The sequence below is a fragment of the Pezoporus occidentalis genome, unplaced genomic scaffold (assembly GCF_034315485.1).
Source record: "Pezoporus occidentalis ecotype Australia unplaced genomic scaffold, CSIRO_AGI_Poc_V1 ctg162, whole genome shotgun sequence".
Taxonomy (NCBI): Eukaryota; Metazoa; Chordata; class Aves; order Psittaciformes; family Psittacidae; genus Pezoporus; species Pezoporus occidentalis.
In genome coordinates, this window is record NW_026913447.1 from 1014259 (window position 1) to 1032786 (window position 18528).

Below are 18528 nucleotides of genomic sequence, written 5' to 3' on the forward strand. Positions count from 1 at the left end.
GTGCCTTTTTCCTACTCCAATACTTCCCATCCAGCAACACAATTTATTCTCCTTCCAAAAGAGTTTCCACACTTTGCAAACATTCTGCTGCACACAGTACCTGTATACGCATTCTGCTGTACACAGTCCTGCTGAACTACTCCTTCACAGTTATCACAACACTGGTAAGAACAAGAATTTAGTTTATTTAATTCATTAGGACTAGTATTTATTTTAAATACTCTACCTCAAAATAAAAGCTAGATGACTTCTACCTTAACAGGAGAGCTTGTGACTTCTTCGACCAGACCCACAACTTGCTTTTCAATGGCCTGCTCATGTTGCAGCCTTTCTGCTGTAAGAGTTCAGGTGCAGCAGCTTAAAAGATTTCAAACAAAACTCCTGAAAATGAGCTGCAACCCAGGTACTTGCTAATACTAATGCCAACAGCCAGGACCATTTGTGCACATCAGACCTCTGATTTGTTTTCTATCATGAAACTGTAATGGAATCCATTACACAGATGATGCTGCCATTCCTTTGGCTGTTTTGGGAGCCCCTTGACCGCTATTCCCATTTTGCATCCATGGGAAAGACAAATGATTTTGTAAAAAATACAAGTAATAATAAAATATAAAAATATTTTTAAACCTTTCTTTCTGAGCACGAGGCAGTAAGACTTCAGGTTAAAGTGATCATCCTGCCCTGCAGCGAAAGGCTGAATTATTAAAACTTTCTAGCTTATCATTAGTCTGACCTGGCAACTTTGCTTGCAGACAGAATACACACTGCTGCAGCAACAGACCCAAGAAGCACCCTACCGAACTTAGGTTTTGAATAAAGCTTTCAGTCAAAATATACTAGCTTTGATTTTTTTATCTCTCTGTGCCACTAAGCACAGCAAAACTCTTCAAATTTTCCTCATCAGTGACTGGAAGCATTCTTTGGTCCAGTTTTGTTACCTACACTGAATTTATGGGCCTGAAGTCTTCACATTTACATGAACTGTTCAGTAGCCACTCTGCCATGAATCTGTACTGCAAGGCAGAACAGCACAGTACCTATCAGACACAAAAAGAAGACACATTGTGAACAAAACCACTTCCTTTTCTTAACACCAACGTTTTTCTTGATGTTCACAACATCAACTAGACCCACACGTTATCTTGTAGGCTGAAAAACCCACCAATCTCTGCCTTTCTTGACACTTTTCCTTATTTCATCAGCAATGGAGTTAATGACTGTAGAAGGGGAAAGAATCTGCAAAATCAATCCATTTTTTACTGACTCTAAAAAAAGCAATGAAATAATTTTCTTTAACATTCAGTATCCCTCAGCAGTATGTGTTAGTAAGGTTTATTGAATCCTGGGGCAAGTAAAAACTAAGTGAAGATATAACACAAAATGAATTCAAATAAAGTAAGAGGCACTTATCCTTCCATGCGTTGCTTTTTAGTAAAATTGTTATTCAAAACTAAACTTGACATCATTTGCAGCCTTGGTAAACCCACACATCGCCAAAGGCAGAGTGAGATTTACAGCAGCAGAAGCAAAAGGTCAGAGACTGGAGGATGTCTGTAGTACTGAAGGAGAGAGAGCTCTATTTTCCTTTGTAAGTCTCACACATACACACAACCTGTGCTGCAGCACGGTTGCAGTCCATTTTCACAGTTCACCTGTGGGATACGAAGCATAGGAGAGCAAATCCAAGTACACAGTACAGAAAAACTCCTGAAATATTTTAAGTGCTTTTCCCTAGTCTTTGGAAAACCTTATCAGATCTTATCAGCTCTAAGTTATTAGCACAGGTCATATTTGCGTAAATCAGAATTATTTGATTAAAAAAAACCAAAAACAACAGAAATTCAAAGTCAAACCCTCACTCATGTTTCTCCCTCCTTGCTAGCATGATACCAATGAGTGCTCTTGACACTTCCCATCTCTGCACCAGCCTCTTTCTTCAGCCAGAAACCTTGCTCTAAACATACTCTCTGGTGCCCTGTCTTCTCACTTCTCCCTCTCCTGTCCTCATTTTGCGGCAAAACTGCTTATCCTGCTGTCTCTTCAGCTCACCGCCATGGTTCTCATTCAGTTTCAGTCTCCCACTCTCTTGACCCTTTACCTCCTACTCATCCACATGCTATCTTACAAGGTAATTGAAAGCCTGAATGTCTCCCTACTGCTATAAAGAAAGGCTCAGTCCTCCAAGTACTAATTCAGACCACTTTAACCCTTCAGCGAGTTACTTTTCAAGCCAGAGGCATCCCACAGAAAAATTCAGAGCAACCACAAGTGCAAAGCTCTGCATGAGGAAGAGATGGTGCATGGTCACTATAGCAAATGGTATCAGATTTATGACACTTAGAAATGAATCCCCAAACCACTCACCCCAGCATTTTCTTGGTGCTTTACATTGTCCAGAGATTTGGTCCAAGTGGTAAATTACACTGATTTTGTAAATACACGTGCTATTTTGGGTTTTATTATTATCTGTGTAAAGTGCATAGGCCTGTTGGTTTCTGACATAATTTTAATTATGCAAGGTGAACTTAAAAAGCACAGACCACAGATCATTTCTGGCAGAAGCATCATTCACTGTGAAACATCCATTTACAATTTCCTACGCAAATCGATCACTCAGTTTGCTGTGGGAAGTACTTAATCCTTTTTATATAGAGAAATGACTTCACCAACTGAAGAGTTTAAAAGAGCCCATTTTACCAAATCCTTCAGTTTGATTAAACATCATCTTCACTGTATGACAAGCAGAGCCGTCTCCCAGGCAAACTCCACACTGGTCTTCAGTTGCATTGGAATTTATCTCATAATCGCAGCCAACAGCCTAGGAGGAAAAGCAGTTTCAGAATAAAGGTGGCCTCCACCACGAAATACTCAAAGCTCAGGTATCACTGCCTTTGGTTACACTGCTCCTCTAAGTAGGAAGAGAACCCATTTTGTAGTAGAGCATATATCCTATATACAGAAATTGCTAATAGAGATGGCTATATGTAGGTCAAACTTGTGTATCATATGAAAGTGAAAATCAAACAAGCAACAACCCACCACCATGTCATGAAACACGCAGTAGTGACCAGTCACTTGAGATGAAAATGTGTCACCCAAACGGCCTCAACATCTAGCACCAGCCAATATATCTAGGATTTGCGTCTGCTTTCTTATGTCATAGAAGCATCCATGAATTCCCAGGAATACAATGCAGTAAAAAGAACTGAAATCACTGCTCAGCCTTTTGTGGCTGTCAGACAGTGCAGAACTTCTACTGCAGTTAAACCATCTGTCAAAGAGAAATTCTTCAGCAGGCATGAACGTTTATATCTGTGACAGCCACATCTCCAGCTTGCCAGCATGGGAAAATGGGTCAAGGTAAAGTTCTGATTTTCCAGTTCATGCTTGCTACAAGGAGAAAGTAGAGAAAAATTTATTCATGAGCCAGAACAAAACTTCTTCCTTTCCCAAACAAAAAATTATGTGCACTGATGTTTTTAAACTTCAACTATATCTTCATTTGATTTTGGGGTGTTTTTTGCTTCTCTTTAAAAACTAGCAAGACTGCAGAACACAACCTAATATCCAACACTTAATGGTTGTTAATAGTATCTAAGATATCTGGAGGCCTAAATCACCCATCTCATGATTTAGATGACTAGCTGTAAGTCTGATGGTATGTAAAGGTTTTCTCAGCTGATTTTTCTCAGTATAAGCTTTCAGTTGCAATACCTGCCAACTTGTCTAACACCTTCATGATGTATGAAAATCTGTGTATCCCCTCTTTTGATTTGGATCTTACTTTACCTTCAGTACCTCAGCTACTGTAATCTTCTATAAGCTTCTAAGAGGAAAATCCACCTATTAGACTAATCTAGGTATAAAGGCTGCTGCAATTCTCTTAATATTTTTCTGTCACTTGCAGCTTGAGAAACACCTGAACTTTTCCTCTATGTGCCAGTGATTTAATAAGCAGCTAAAGAAGCTGCAAAACCAGAAGCATGTAAAGGCCTCAAATTACAAATGATGTTAAACCATGTCAAGTGCATTTTCATAAAGGATTCAAATAGCCAGCACCTTTAACACCCACTCTGAAAAACAGTGGCCATGGCAAAAGGTTCTGCATCAGCCTCAGCTTCTTTCTCCTTTCAGAGAAGGCTACTTTCAAAAACGGGGAAGTTTTGTAATGTTTTTCACACAGACACATCTCAGCACCAAGGACCACGTTTACGAGCAGTACAGAATGTTACAGAGATAAGCACACATTAAGAAGGTAGATATATTTTTGACTCCAAACATGTAGCTATTCAACCAAGGATGGATTTAATGAAGTATTTAAAGTACACAGACACCAACGTGATAAGTGCAGGATGTTTTTTTATCTTGCCAAGAGTTCAGATCTGACTCTTCACCTGCTATCTACAGATGCACCGCTGTTTATATTTAACACTTCCTAAGAATTTAAAGAAGAGTGCAGCTATTTTCTTAAAGAGATGCATTCTGCAGTGTCTTTACTACCAGTACATTTGTTAATCATCTACAAACAGTTAGTAAAGTCATTATTATCAGGTTTGTTATTAGACCACAGGAGTAACCAGCCCCTCTGTAGAGTCCTGAAAGTTCATGTTCCATTCTATCCACATATTCACTATTAAACAGAAAGCTGGGGAAAATGTGGAAATGGAATCCTTGCACTTCATGTTTTGCTATATAAAATATTATTAATGAGTGTTTTGGAGTTTCTCTTTTGAACTTCTTTTAAAAAAATTACAACTTCAAATTATACATATTGTACCAATTTAGCATTTTCTGATAGAAAATCAGTGCTCTTGAAAAGGTTTCTCTTCATCTTTATTTACTGCTCATGCTTGTTTGAGTGGCTGCATCCAGAAATAATAATTTATCTGGTTCCCACTGTCAATCAGACATTTTGAAAGAAACATCACTGAACATATTTCCCTTGTGGGTGTCACATAGCGTAAAAATCCCCAAACACTGAACCAATTAGTCCCAAACTACTGCACTGGCACAAGCAAATGAGTGGGGCGGCAGGTCCACAGTATAGTAACTGTCCTTGGGGTGCTAATTAACATCTCTGCATGGGCCATACATAGGCCATATCATCTCAGTCAGAATCAGCCAACGTTTTCTCTACATTCATGGCATCAAAATATGGCATTGCTATGACATGAAGGGAATCCTTTGTTCTTTCCAGTTTTAACCGTGGAAGCTTGTATTTTGTTTTTCCTCTGACACTTGAAACAGTTTGATCAGAGTTCAGTCTTACCTACGCATGGTGGCACTGCAGACAACTGTGGCAGGGCAGGCAATTCACTGTGTTAGAGTAAATAAAGCCTTCATTTTATTCCCTAGCTCTGGGTTGCTACTGGTAGTGCAATGACCTTCAGAGCTACCAACAGGGCCTCACCTTACAAGGCCATTAATAAATATCACAAAGTGTATATTCTGATGTGTCAGACTAAACAGCAGTCATTCATTCTAAATACGTTTACATGAACTTTAATTTCCACTGCAGCAGTTTTACTTCCCGCTTCAGTATCTTATTATTTCTGTCATCCATTTATTTCTAAATACTTCCTCCTCCCTTTTACTTGCTTTTCTCATTCTTCTGATTCTTCTATATATGCAGTAGCCATATTTTCTAAAACTGCTTTAAATAATCACGTGCCTCAACTTTCATGCCAAATTGCCTGTTAAAAGTGATACAGAGACTAAACACAGGTTATAAAACAAGCCAAAAAAAAAAAATAGCAGCCATTAGGCTTTGAATCTTTTGGATATTTGTGCACATATTTCTCATCTATTTGTATATATGGTGCACATACTTCCTTGTGCACCATCTGCCAGTGAAGCATGCTGTGCTACAGCAACCACTGTGTGCCACAGCAGGTGCAGTGCAAATCAGCACCCTGCCATGCAGCCCTTTGCTGTTGCCCCATTCACCAAGAGCCTTTTGGACCTGAGATTGGATTTGTTTCTGGGCCCAGCACACAGTGTGGAGGCAGAAATAATGACTTGAATTGCCTTGCTGCATTACAGGAAGGAGAAACAATTTCCTTCCTGCTGCTCAGTGTCTAAAGGAAAAAACAGTCAGAGATATTACCCTTTTGCCACTTCCAGACAGCGAGAGTTTTGGGTCAGATTGGTAACTGGGGGCAGATACAAAAAGTCTTTGCTGTTGCTGAAGGGTACAGGTGGGGTGCACTGCCTGAATTACCAAAGTTATATGGATGCTACATTGAGCTTTTAAGGTCTTCCTTCTGTCTGTTTCCCCCACTCATCTCCAGAGAAAGAAATCACGTTCATTTCATGTTGGCCAAAGCATTGGCTTAAATGGGGAGAAACGTGTCCTGATGTGCCTATTTCTCTTATAATTTGTCGACATGGGTCTGAATCAATGTTCTGTTGAGCTAGCAGTGGGATAAGGAGACGGATCATAGTGACAGGTAGTAAAGCTACTACAAAAAACGTGAGATGTGCAATCTGCCTTTCAGCAAAAGAAAAAATAGCAACACATTTTCCTTTCTAGTACTACACAGCTGTGTAGTTCTCCAATACAATGTTAGTCTCTCAATGTAACAACTGTGAATTACCAGATAGAACAGCTCACAGATTTGCATGACTGAAGGTCATTAAAGCCTATTAAAATTCTGTTTGGAAAGTGAATGCTTGCTAGAAACAGCAGAGATGCCAGGTCCTCCACCCACAGTGTCTGCCCATTCTCAGAGCATACACCATGTACATCTCCACTTTTAGATGACGCTATGGCTTTAATTTAACCAGACTCCTCAGTCATGTATACATCAGTGCTCAAGCAACATACTCTGATGGCAGTGCAGTATCTTTGCTTATTAACACTGGGGAAGCCAGAGACTGCTCTTGTAAGAATTAAAGTGCACTTGTGATGTATAATTTAAAACACAGGAAGAAAGGATACGTGCTTTAAAGATCTTCTAAATAAAGGCAAAAAGTGACACTCAAATAATGAGTATAGAGGAGCACGATTAAATAGCAAACTACTCATGGTATATCTTGATTTTAGATTAAATTACTGACAGATCTTGTTGACTCTGCACTCAAGGCTGTTTATAAGTCAGACATCATGACAGGATGGGGGCTAAGCAGATACCTGAAGGAAGGCCAGACTAGGTTCAAATGGAATAAAAAGATTAAGAGGATTCCATCTCTCATCCCTTTATCAACTACTCCACTTGGAACAAAAAACATGTTTGTAACTGAAGGCATGTAGATAGATTTGAGATGCCACTTTGAAGCCACTGGCTCCAGCACTGAGTGATTTAACAGCATTACACTGTTAGGCAAATCCTCTTCTGTGTAAGGACAAAGCTGCAAGAAGACCCAGCTATTGTATGTGCCAGACCTTCAATGAGTTAATATTTCTAGCTTGTCTTTGAATTTACAAGGCAAGTTCTAAAGGAATACCATGCCAACAACACCTGACTGATAAGGCTTCCTTCTGCACTGAGGTATAGGCAGAGCTTCTAAAAGATTAGGACCCAAATATTGAACAAATTGTAAGGACCAAGTGGATCAGCACTAGTGTCTGTCTGTATTTATTTCCTACTTGAAGACACACATTATGGTTTTGCCAACGTGGCTAGGAAAACATCCAGTACACATCAGGCAGCTAAAATGAGGCATCTCAATCCACATTTAGCCATCAAGATAAGACAATTGTTTCTGTTTCCTTTTAACACAACCATGGCAAACTACAAAATCAGATTGAAATCAGCTGAATTTAGGAGATTAAATTCTTGACTGAATCTATCTTGTTTTGACATACCCACTAAGAAAACTCTGAACTCAGTTGTTAAAAAATAGCTACACTGCACACCAAACACATGTAAGCTATATGGACAGTGGATCTAATGTACAACATGTCACCATTTTAACCTTTTGCTCAATTTCAGACCTAAGTATTATTTTAGCTCTATGAAGAAATGTGAAGTGATTTTGTGAGATACAGTACTGAAAGCCAGCACAGCACTTTAACAGACATTGCCATTAATGTTTGTGAGCTCCTCTTTCACATCACTAACAACATGTTCCTATTGGAGTACAAGAATGACGTACCAGACTAATCATATTAAATGCATTTCCAGACTTATTCACCATGACTTGTAATGTATGCATTGTGTTTAACTAGCTGGACTAAAATGCGAGTGAATTATATAGAGATACTTGAAAATGCTTCTCCTCAAGTGTTATACTGCGTGCCTATTTCAGATAAAAGCACACTGCCTTTTAGAAATGTGAGCTATTTGGGTTATATTCATAATTTGGTCTCATTTGTGGCAGCTGTATGATTATACTGTTCACTTCATGATTCTGACTCCAGTTAAACCTGTTTGTCCTAAGATGTGAAGCAGCAATCAACATGTGAAATGATGTCAAAACTGTATTTATGATAGCACCAGCACCTTGGATGAATTTTTTAGAAAGACTTTGAGTCCCCAAAACTATTGATGTTAAAGTATATCTAATACCTACAAAGCGCAATTAGAATTAGCTGTCTTTTCACCTCTGTTTTATCTCTTCTGATTAATTAAGTTTTGCTGTTTCTAACAGGTATAAATTTGACTGTCACAGGCAAGATTCAATACAGAAAGCACATGGAAACTAAAATTACAATAGTGATCCCAGTCCACTTGGGCTGAAAATCAGAAAACAGAAGTGCAACATCATAAAGACAGCCTCTTGAGTGTACCACTTGGCCTCTTCCAAGGTCAAAAGCACAGATTTGGTATGCAGCATTTACGACACATTTCAGTCTGCTAAGGACATGTTTCCACCTGTCTTGAACTGTTCAAGTCCAGGTCAAGTCTTTCACCATGATAGTTAAAAGGCCCATCCTGTTTCAGCAAAGTCAAGCAGAATCTCTTCACTGTGAATTTGAGCAGGGTCTTGGTAATGCCCTTTAACAAATGCATGTCCTGCTAGGAAAGCTTAAAACAAATTTTTTATTGCTGCTCTCTTAAGGCGCTGGCATCCTACCAAAATAGAAAGTCTTCAGAGAGGGTATACCAATGATCTATTAAAAATGCAGTTTCCATCAGTAGAAGTCTTCAAGAAAAGAATGTAAAAAATGTCAAAAAAGGAACATGATTCTCAAAAGAGATGCAACATGACTTCTTGAAGTCCCATCTAGTTGCATTTTTATATGATACAGTGACTTAAGACATACAATCCAAAGCTCCCTACAGTAAGCTAATATAGTTTCCACAAGACACCAAGTCCTGCTTTTGTTTCCAAAGGTGTTAAAAGCAAAAAAGCTATCAGGCTTCAAGGGGTACAGCATACAAATCCCCACTTTGAAGAAATAAACTGTTGTAAATACATCCCCTACAAGTAAAGTACTCATTTTATTTATGAGAAATTCACTAAAACCTAATTCACTAAATTAGGACTGCGGGTATTATAGAATTTACAAGAACACACCTTCAAATGCCACAAACAAACATCATCCTAAACACCTACTATCAAGATGCAAAATATGCAGAGAATGTTAATTCTTCACTTCTGAACTATATACTCTATGTCTGCCTGTTATTTCATTGTACAGCATTATTCAATTTATTATTGTAAACTGAAATAATTTTTACTATAACAAGTCAGTTCAGAACTCCTACATAATGTGTAATGTTAAATTGAAACAAACAGATTTTCTTACATTGATGTTTTAGAATAATGGAAAAAGAAAGAGAAGCATTAAAATGGACCAGAAGTAATGAGCATTCAGGCTTAATGGATTAATTAAAAGGATGGAAACAACTCTTATGTCTACTTGGAAAAGCTGTTTCTACAAAGTTGTTTCCATGATCACTGAGAATGTGGTAAAATGGAGTACTTGGCCCCAGTCCTCAAAAAAAAATTCTTAATCTGCCCATAAAAAGTTTTCCCAAAACTTCATAAAATAAAACCGTAGAGAAAGAAACATGCAAACATACCCAATACCTTACACATGCCATTAATACAGATATCTTGGCTGCGTTTTCCTTCAAAGCAAGGAGTACCATCAGTGACTGCATCAAGCATCTTTTCTGAAAAATGGCCATCTATTGGGCGACAGTGGAGCTCACAGGGGTTTGCTGAAAAGAAAACAAAGATGTTTTCTCAGAAAACAGTTTAGTGGGACACTGTACTGCAATGCACAAGGAATGACATTATGTTTCTACTCCATCATGCACTCATTTTCCCTGGCATTTGACAGAGATGGCGTAATTAGAAGTTAGCAGAGAGACGGTTGTATTGCTAAAGACAGTGAAAAGGCCTGATAAATGGCACTTGTGGACTTCTAGAAGCTGCTGGAGGCTGGTGCCCTCATGCTTCCATGCTCTCAATCACTGGTGTGGTTACAGGCAGCTGGCTCAGTCAAGCAGTAGTCATGAGGACCTTAGCTGTGACGGGCAAAGGGACAGAAAAACAGTAAAACCAGCAGTCACAATTGAGGGGAAAGGAGGAACCTGGGGGTGACATGGCCAAAGATGCTGAAAAGCAACAGTTTTCCATCAGCTGATGACTGATTTCAGAAGTAATTTACAGCTTTTCACCACTGCTGCCAGTCTCCCTCAGAGAGCAGTCAAGTGGTTGCTTCTGATATTCTGCATGTCAGTAGTGTCACATCAGTGCTTATTTTCAGCTATATGCTGGCACTTAATAAATTATTTCAAACACTGGACTTTTTTCCTGCTTGGCAACCTATGAAATGGGGATAATATTGGTGAGTCTGACAAGACGTAGGCTGCTCTTGGATAGATGTGCAAGGAAGCAACAGGGGAGAGAAAAGCTGCAGCAAAAGTAATCTGTGGGTTTCTGAAGCAAGATTTCCTGTAATGGACCAGCCTTAGTCTATTCAACCCATGGAGTAAGAGGAGCCAAACATACACTGCTCTGCCTCATAAACACTGGTCCTTTGGAAAGAGAAACTTTGAAACCATGGCTTCAGTCAAAGGACACAAGTTTGATTACTAAGTTGTGCACGCGGAAGAAGAATTAGAACTGAATCCAGTGTCAAAGGAAAGATTTATAATCCATGCCCATACAGCACACTGTGGAAACCATCCAGCAGATCCAGAGCTATCTGACTGGAAAAAATACCAATGAGAGACAGCAACAGAGGACCTGTCTTCTCATTTTGTTCTATTCCAAGACCCCGGTCTAGACACGCATCACAGCACTTTGTTCATGCTCAGCAAGCTGAAATGCCTTGCTGAGCAAATGAGTAGGCCTTAAAACTGCCAGTCTTTTAGGACTTCAAGGCACCATTCTTGAGCCATTTTAATACAATCTCTCTATGTGTTGCAGAGGTGCCTCTGCTGAGAGACAATTTTATCATGTGCATAACAGAGCCAACAGAAGTTGCTCCCTTCATCTCAGAAGGATGAAGCATAACTATGTATTTCCTGCATCATGGCCAATGAATTTCTTTCTCCCTCCTCCTGTTTTGTTGACTTGTTTTGTTTCATACAAAGAACTGTGTTTAAAATTGAAGGAATTTCTACTAATGAGAGAATTTCAAACTTTTGGTAATGCAAAAAACCTAAACAATTTCCTACAAACAGATCTACTCCTTCGAAGGGGAAAATTTGCTCTCCCTGCTCTGGTTTATAGAGCACCAACACTTACACAACATCATACAGCGCACAAAAGTGACTGCAGCTCCTGCCCCCAAAATATTTGCAAGATATTTGGAGACTGAATCCTACACAGCTTGAGCTTTAAGACTGAAACTCATTGACGTGACAGGATCTCTAGAGAAGTGGCATCCAAAAAATAAAAAGGGGCACTAAAGGAAATCCAAAACCTTAATGAGGACTTTTGCGTTTTCCCTCTTGTCAGTGGAGCTAAAATGGACTCTCAGCACTGACAATAATGTTGTGCTTGTGGCTTCTCAAAGTTGCCTTCATAAAGGGCAACAGAGTTATTAGAGGCAGAGGACACACATGGACCAACGTTACAAAACTGGTGGAATTCAAGGTGATGTGAGTCATGTTCAAGAATATTAATAGAGATGGAGCTATGTAAGAGTCTCAGTCAAGAACATAAAATTTGTAATCCCTACCAGCCCTCAGCTCCCCTGTGAAAACTGCCAGCCACAACACCCATCATTTGGTCTGACAAGAGCCGTCATGATAAGTAATACAAGTAATTTTACTTCTATCTGCAGAAATTATTTTCTGGCCATGTAGCTAGTTTGATTATTTTAGTGCTCTAAATTTTGTTCCACCTTGCTTACTTTCTCAATGCACCTTTTTAAACACAAGGCACAATACTCTTATGGAAAGGAGAATTCCAGAATTCCATCTAGTCTGTTACCTGCAGAGAATCAATCCTAACTGACAAAGACTTTGCAGAAACCCATTTCAGCTTTTACATTGTTTGTAATGAAATATATGTAGAGCAACAGTCTGATATCTGTACCTCGTTCCTAGTTGTGTGTGTGGACATACATAGCAAGATGGTATTCAATTTCATTTCAGAAATCACTGAGCAAGAAAAAGCAGGCAGTTCTGCCTGCTGACATTAACTCATAACTATGATGCTCTAAGAATATAACTCAGAAAAAGTTTGTAGAGAAAGATAACTACCTTGATAAGCCAAAATAAAAAGTAAAAATACATAACAAGGAAACTTTCAGACTTGCAAAGGTTTGTGATTCAAAGAAGAGTTTTCTGGACATGAAAGCTTTCCTGATATTCCTAATTCTAGTAACTGACCTAAAATTAGATCCTACGTGTACCCACAAATTTTGTATTGCTTTTCTTCCTATCAGTTTTCTGCTGAACACCACTGCAAGTGAGAGGACACTGCTCCCTCCCAACAAACTCAATTCTATCCAGTATTTATAATTCTGCCATCATTCTTTAACTTATTTTGGTATTTCATGTGCATAGAAAGCTGGTCAGGGCACATTACCCTAGCACTGTATTAGCTATTAGTTTTCTAAAATTATTTGCTTATCTATCATTCTTTTACAGCTGAGTGAAGGAGCCTGACAAAAGATCAGGGCTCCATTATTCCAGGACTGTAAACTAGCTGTACTAGAATCAGCCACTGTCCTTAAAAAGTCTAAGATTTTAAACATGAAACTATATAGGTGTACGGAGTATTTTCGTCTCCTGTTTTCAGAAGGTGAACTGACACACAAGGAAAATAAACACATTTCCCAAATCAATGGAAGAATTTGAAAGCAAAGACTGACATTGAATTCAGATTTTCTAAAACTTATTTCAGTCATGAAAATCTAAAAAGACTTAACTGACATAAATATGAGCACTACAGTTGCTCAGAAGGAACTCATCAAAGCAGCTGGCTTAGTTTCAATTACTTCAGCAAATCTGATTAATTCATGATGAGACTTTAGCAAAAAGGCTGTCATCTTAGTAACTTTTAGGCCAAAATATACAGGAATTCTTGCAATCCAGCACATGCCTGAACCACTAGATCTAATCTGCAAACACTGAGTAATAAATGTGTTCGCACAGTTCTGAACCAGGAAAAGCACACTGAATCACCATTTAAACAGAGATGATTTCTGCCTGAGTAAAGCCTACAGGATTTTACCCATCCTTCCACACCAAAGTAGGATCAAAGCCACTTCTCCTGCATAGACTGTATTTATACCCTCAATGATAGTAGTAATTCCTCAAGCCCTGTAGGTAACCTGCTCTAATGTTTAACCACCCACAAAGCAATTAAGATTTCTTAATGTGTAACCCGAAGTTCCCTCGTGCTGCTTTGACTGTTTCTGCTTGTTCTACCTTTCATGATATGAAGAACTGCTAGATCCATCTCTTTCTGATGACTCCTGTACTGCTTAAGTGGAGAGAATGGAAAATTGTGGTATGAAGTGACACAGAACTTGATGTCAAATCCAAGTTTGAAAGCAGAAGAGCTTCATTCAAACTGAGGTGATGTAAGACCATGGGATACTGATCTTCAAAGTCAGTTAACCAGGGCAAAGAAATGCTTGGATCTCCACACCTTTTTCCAGACCCAAGCATGGAGCCATGCAGTCTTGCTAGCCTGTATCTCTATGAGCTCAAGGATATACATGCTAAATACCCTTAGAAAATCTCTTGAGGCAGCTGGCATATAACACACTCCATTTTCTCTTTTTCTAGAGCAAAACTTGTTTTTCTCAATCTGTGTTTTTCAAATAACTGGACTTCCATGTTGCTTTGCTGTAAACCTCCTCCAGCTTGGCTGAATGCTTCCAGCAGTGTTACTCCTAGCTGGACATAAGATTTTAGCTGAGATGCCACCAACACTCAGCAGGCTAAAAAATTACATCCTGTTTTTTATCTGTAGTGCCCATATCCTGCACCAAGATTATGCTGCAGATTTGAACAGATTCAGGATCAATCCTCTAATAGATAGAAGAAACCCAGATGTCATGGAATCCCAAGACACAACTCCTGTAAGTGCCCAGTGACTAGGTAAGTCACTGTAATAAGAATGGGACTGAGGAAGCAAACCAGCAAAGCTGAGTACAAATCCTAGAATTCAAGCATGTGGGTATTTTTCCCCCTGTACATTACAATGGAGTTCAGATTCACCAGGTGTAAACTGAGCAACATGAAGATAAACAGGAAGGAACATATTCACTTCCCACTTCAAATTTCTTTCCCTCACAGTTGACTCCCATGAGTTCACCTGCAGGAAGGATTCAGCTTAACCTGACTGAGAAGGATGTGCCTGCCAGCAGAAGATAAGGATTCAATATTTTTTTCCTAATTTACAAGGAAGAAAAGAAGTGGCCCTCTTCTCTTCAAATTCTCACCTCTTGAGAATGCAAAACTGGCTGAGGAAATCCAAACCAAAGAATATTAGAAAATAAAACTACCAAACACATACAAAACAAGGGAAAAAATTGAGTCAAAGCTACTTTATCACTTTAATCAAGCTTGCGTCTCCAAAAAGTTTACTTTCAAACCAGTTGACAGTAAAACATTATCTCCTGATGTTAGCTCAGCCCCTGTGACTGTATCAGTAAACATCTTACTTGCTATACAGACAAATATTGGAAGAAATATGAAATACAAAACACAGCATAACTCCTATCTGTCAGTATAGGAGATGATCCTGACACTGACTGAGAGAAGAAAGATACATGATTCAGTGTAGGACTCATACTTAGTATATGGAAGTTAAGCACTAAGAAGCTATCAGATTCAAGTGAGTGTAATTTCTCAAATGGTATGAAATAAATAAGTGTGGGGTCACAATTCAGAAAATATCCTGGTCAGAGGTGCTGGTTGCTTTAGCCATCTTTCCTTGGAAGTGCCCTTCACCTGAAGACTCCTTGGGATTAATCAGGTGCTCCAGCTGGAGCACACAGCTTTCTGTGCTCCACAGCTAATCCACAATAAGAGTATGCAAATTCCTCAACAGGTCCAAATTCACTGAAAACAGAAGAAAAAATATCTCAATTGGAACCTTAAACATAGTTTTGGTTAACAGCAAGATGTCATCCACTGATTTTCTTCTAGGTTGTTTGTTAAAGCTGCCTGTTGTATCTTGCCTCATAAGCTATTTTTTAAAAAAAGCCTTTGTCCTCTAGTGAAGGTACAATGTACCCAACAGGAAAAGGACATTATTACAGTGTTTAATTACATGACACTCATTAGAACTGGCTTATGTAAGCTAAGAAATTAAAGCCAGGAGAAAGAACTGTGACCATCTAGATAATTTACTGTTTTTCCAGCAGGATGAAGGAACACAGAATGTCTAAAATGTCACAAAATGTTTAGCTATGGGTTTCACCTCCTCAACTAGATGCTTCCACACACTCTGTTCCTCAAGGATTGCATCCCATGGAAGGGATCCATGCTGGGGCAGTCTGTTCCTGAAGGACTGCATGTCACTGAAGGTACCCATGCTGGAGCAGTCTGTTCCTGAAGGATGTACCCCATGGAGGGAGCCAGGCTGGAGCAGTTTGTGAAGAACTGCAGCCTATGGGAAGGACTCACATTGGAAAAGTTCACAGGTGGCCATATCCCATGGGAGGGACCCCGCACTGGAGCAGGGGAAGAGTGTGAGAAATCCTTCCCTGAGGAGGAAGGAGCAGCAGAGACAATGCGTGATGAACTGACCACTATTTCCATTCCCTAGCCCTCAGCACCACTCAGAGGAAGAAGGCAGAGAAATTAGGAGTGAAGTTGATCCTGGGAAAAAGGAACGGGTGGAGGGAAAATTGTGAGTGATGTGAAAAGACTTTGAAATAGGACTGCACCAGATAAAAGGAAAAGTAAGGGAAGCTTGTGTACACTGAGACAGGTTGGTACACATTTGCTAGACATGGTGATAAGTCTCCAGAGCTCTGAAACATCATGTCTTTTCTTTTTTTTTTTTTGGGGGGGGGGGCGGTGGGTGGTGGCAATACAAGACAAACACAAGGAAGGCTCAAACTGCTCCATCTCACAAAGAGAGCACTGTTTTATGACCTTACTTCTGGAGCTTTTTGACCAGAAGCCTTTTAGCAACCAAGTGAAGATGACAGAAAATCTGAAACTGAAATGGGTTGAAAAACTCTTGGGTGTATTTCAGTGCAGTAGTTAACACTGGCTCAGCATGACCGGAAGCAGTGCGCTCACCCACCCTCAATCATACAATGATGATATCAGGTGAAGGATCAGCACACGATTTGGCTTAGATGAGAGTTCCCAGAAACACCTGCCTACCTGAGGAAGCCAGGATTTTTGAAAGTTAGGAGTTTAGCAGCAAGAAAACACTTCAAACGTTGTTAATGGAATGTAAGAATGAAGTTCTTACATGAAGGACCTCACAGATCATGAGGGAGATGTGTAACTCTAGACTGAAATTCTGGCTGCCAAGAAAACAGGTAAAAATAGTCAAAAAGATTTTTAAGTCAGAGAAAAATACATTTCCGTGGTATTTGACAGATTTTTGCAAAAGGTCACCAAAACCTAGGATGTTCCAGATGAAATTAGGCTCAACAATGCAGCATTTTAAAGATAAATGGTTTATCTGTAAAGCTCAAATTGGCTCTTTTTGAAATATGGCATGGACACACCATAATAGACATGCCTTCCAGTGTGCAGGAAGCATTTTATTCATGGTTCTTAATGCCTTTTAGTAGGAGACCTGCAACAAATACACATGCAGAACTACCAGTTCCATAGCACTGCCCTAGAGAGGACATGAACAGAACTAAGGCTACGCTGCAGCAATACACTAACAGCGAGGACTGGAATTCCAGTCCTCAGGGACAGGAGCATGCAGAAAACAGCTTATGAGTCTGCAGAAAACATTTTACAGGTTTGGCTTTCGACTAAGTCTTATGCTGTTAGTATTTATCATGGTTTATTTTATTGGAAGCTCTTCTGAAAAAGTCCTTTTATCAACCATATTTTCTTTCATCAGGTACTTTCCTGGAAGTCTGTCTGCTCCAGGTTCACCTTCAATGGTGTGTTTGTTAGATGAAATTGAAACAGTAGCTGAACTTTAGGAAACCTATTCAGAACTGGCAATAACTGTGAAAATGCAATAAACATGCCTATCATACCATTGGCTGAATCTTGAGCTTCACTTCCCTAGCTGGTTTATTAAAAAAAGTAAAGTAATCATATTGCTAGCTTCTACTGGATAATCTACACCTTACGTTTATGCATACATCAAGAATCAACCTGCATGGTAGTAACTATTACCCCTGGATTTAGTAGCTAGCTGTTATAAAGCAAGTTATAAGGCAGAGGCATCATTCTGTCTCTACAATACAGGGCAATGCAATACTGAACCTGTTGAGGTATTACTGCCTTGGTGTCATGCCAGGTGTACTTACCATACAGGTCTGAGTCTGGAAGTAGTAAAGCTCCATTTGTGCAGTGGAACAGTTCTGCTTATTGGGTGCAGTGATGCTGCAGGCCTAAACATGCAGCTTTACACTATACTACTCTACTTCTGTGGTTCTGTGGTTGACAATGAAAAAGACAGTTTAGGTCTATCCTGAACAATTAGTATAAATGTAATTTCCAATAGCTTTCCTTAGTGCAATATCCTTACAGGAACTAGGCTAGTTACAATCACAGCCATTATTACCACAGCTTTGCTAAAACAGCTGTGTGTGGAGAATACCTGCCTTTGTGTATACACAAAAGGCACACCTGCATATGGAGGCACACCAGATTTTTCTCTCTGATCGATTAAAAGACTTGTAGTTCAGTGACTTCTTGCCCTTGTAGGGGTTTCTCATAGGTCTGTAAATCTGCCTTTTTATGCAAGATATTAGAAGATTTGTAGCTTCATACCTGTGTTATAAATGGGAACCCAGTGGTAGAATTCATTCTGGTAGGGAACTGTATCAAATTCACTGCACTGCATCTGACGAAAGGTTGGCAAGTCTTTTCGGCAGGGGCTGATGTTACACATGCGATAGCGTTTCCTTTCTCCAGTGCAGTAGTCCCCTCCAAATTGTGGCCTAGAAAAGGAACATTCAGACTGCAACATGAGATTCTGGGTTAAAAATAGTTTTAAAAGAGC

At 39.4% G+C, this 18528-nt stretch overlaps 1 protein-coding gene across 2 annotated transcripts in view; it reads right to left on the bottom strand.

The window, feature by feature from the left end:
* ADAMTS12 (ADAM metallopeptidase with thrombospondin type 1 motif 12) overlaps positions 1–18528 on the bottom strand; it is a 157363-nt gene that overhangs the window by 38121 nt on the left and 100714 nt on the right. For both annotated transcript variants that reach the window (XM_062612884.1, XM_062612885.1), the window contains 3 exons: positions 18297–18466; positions 9982–10115; positions 2701–2821 (listed from right to left, as the gene is read on the bottom strand). In XM_062612884.1, coding sequence (XP_062468868.1) covers positions 2701–2821; positions 9982–10115; positions 18297–18466 — 425 coding nt within the window. The remainder of the gene's footprint in view (positions 1–2700; positions 2822–9981; positions 10116–18296; positions 18467–18528) is intronic.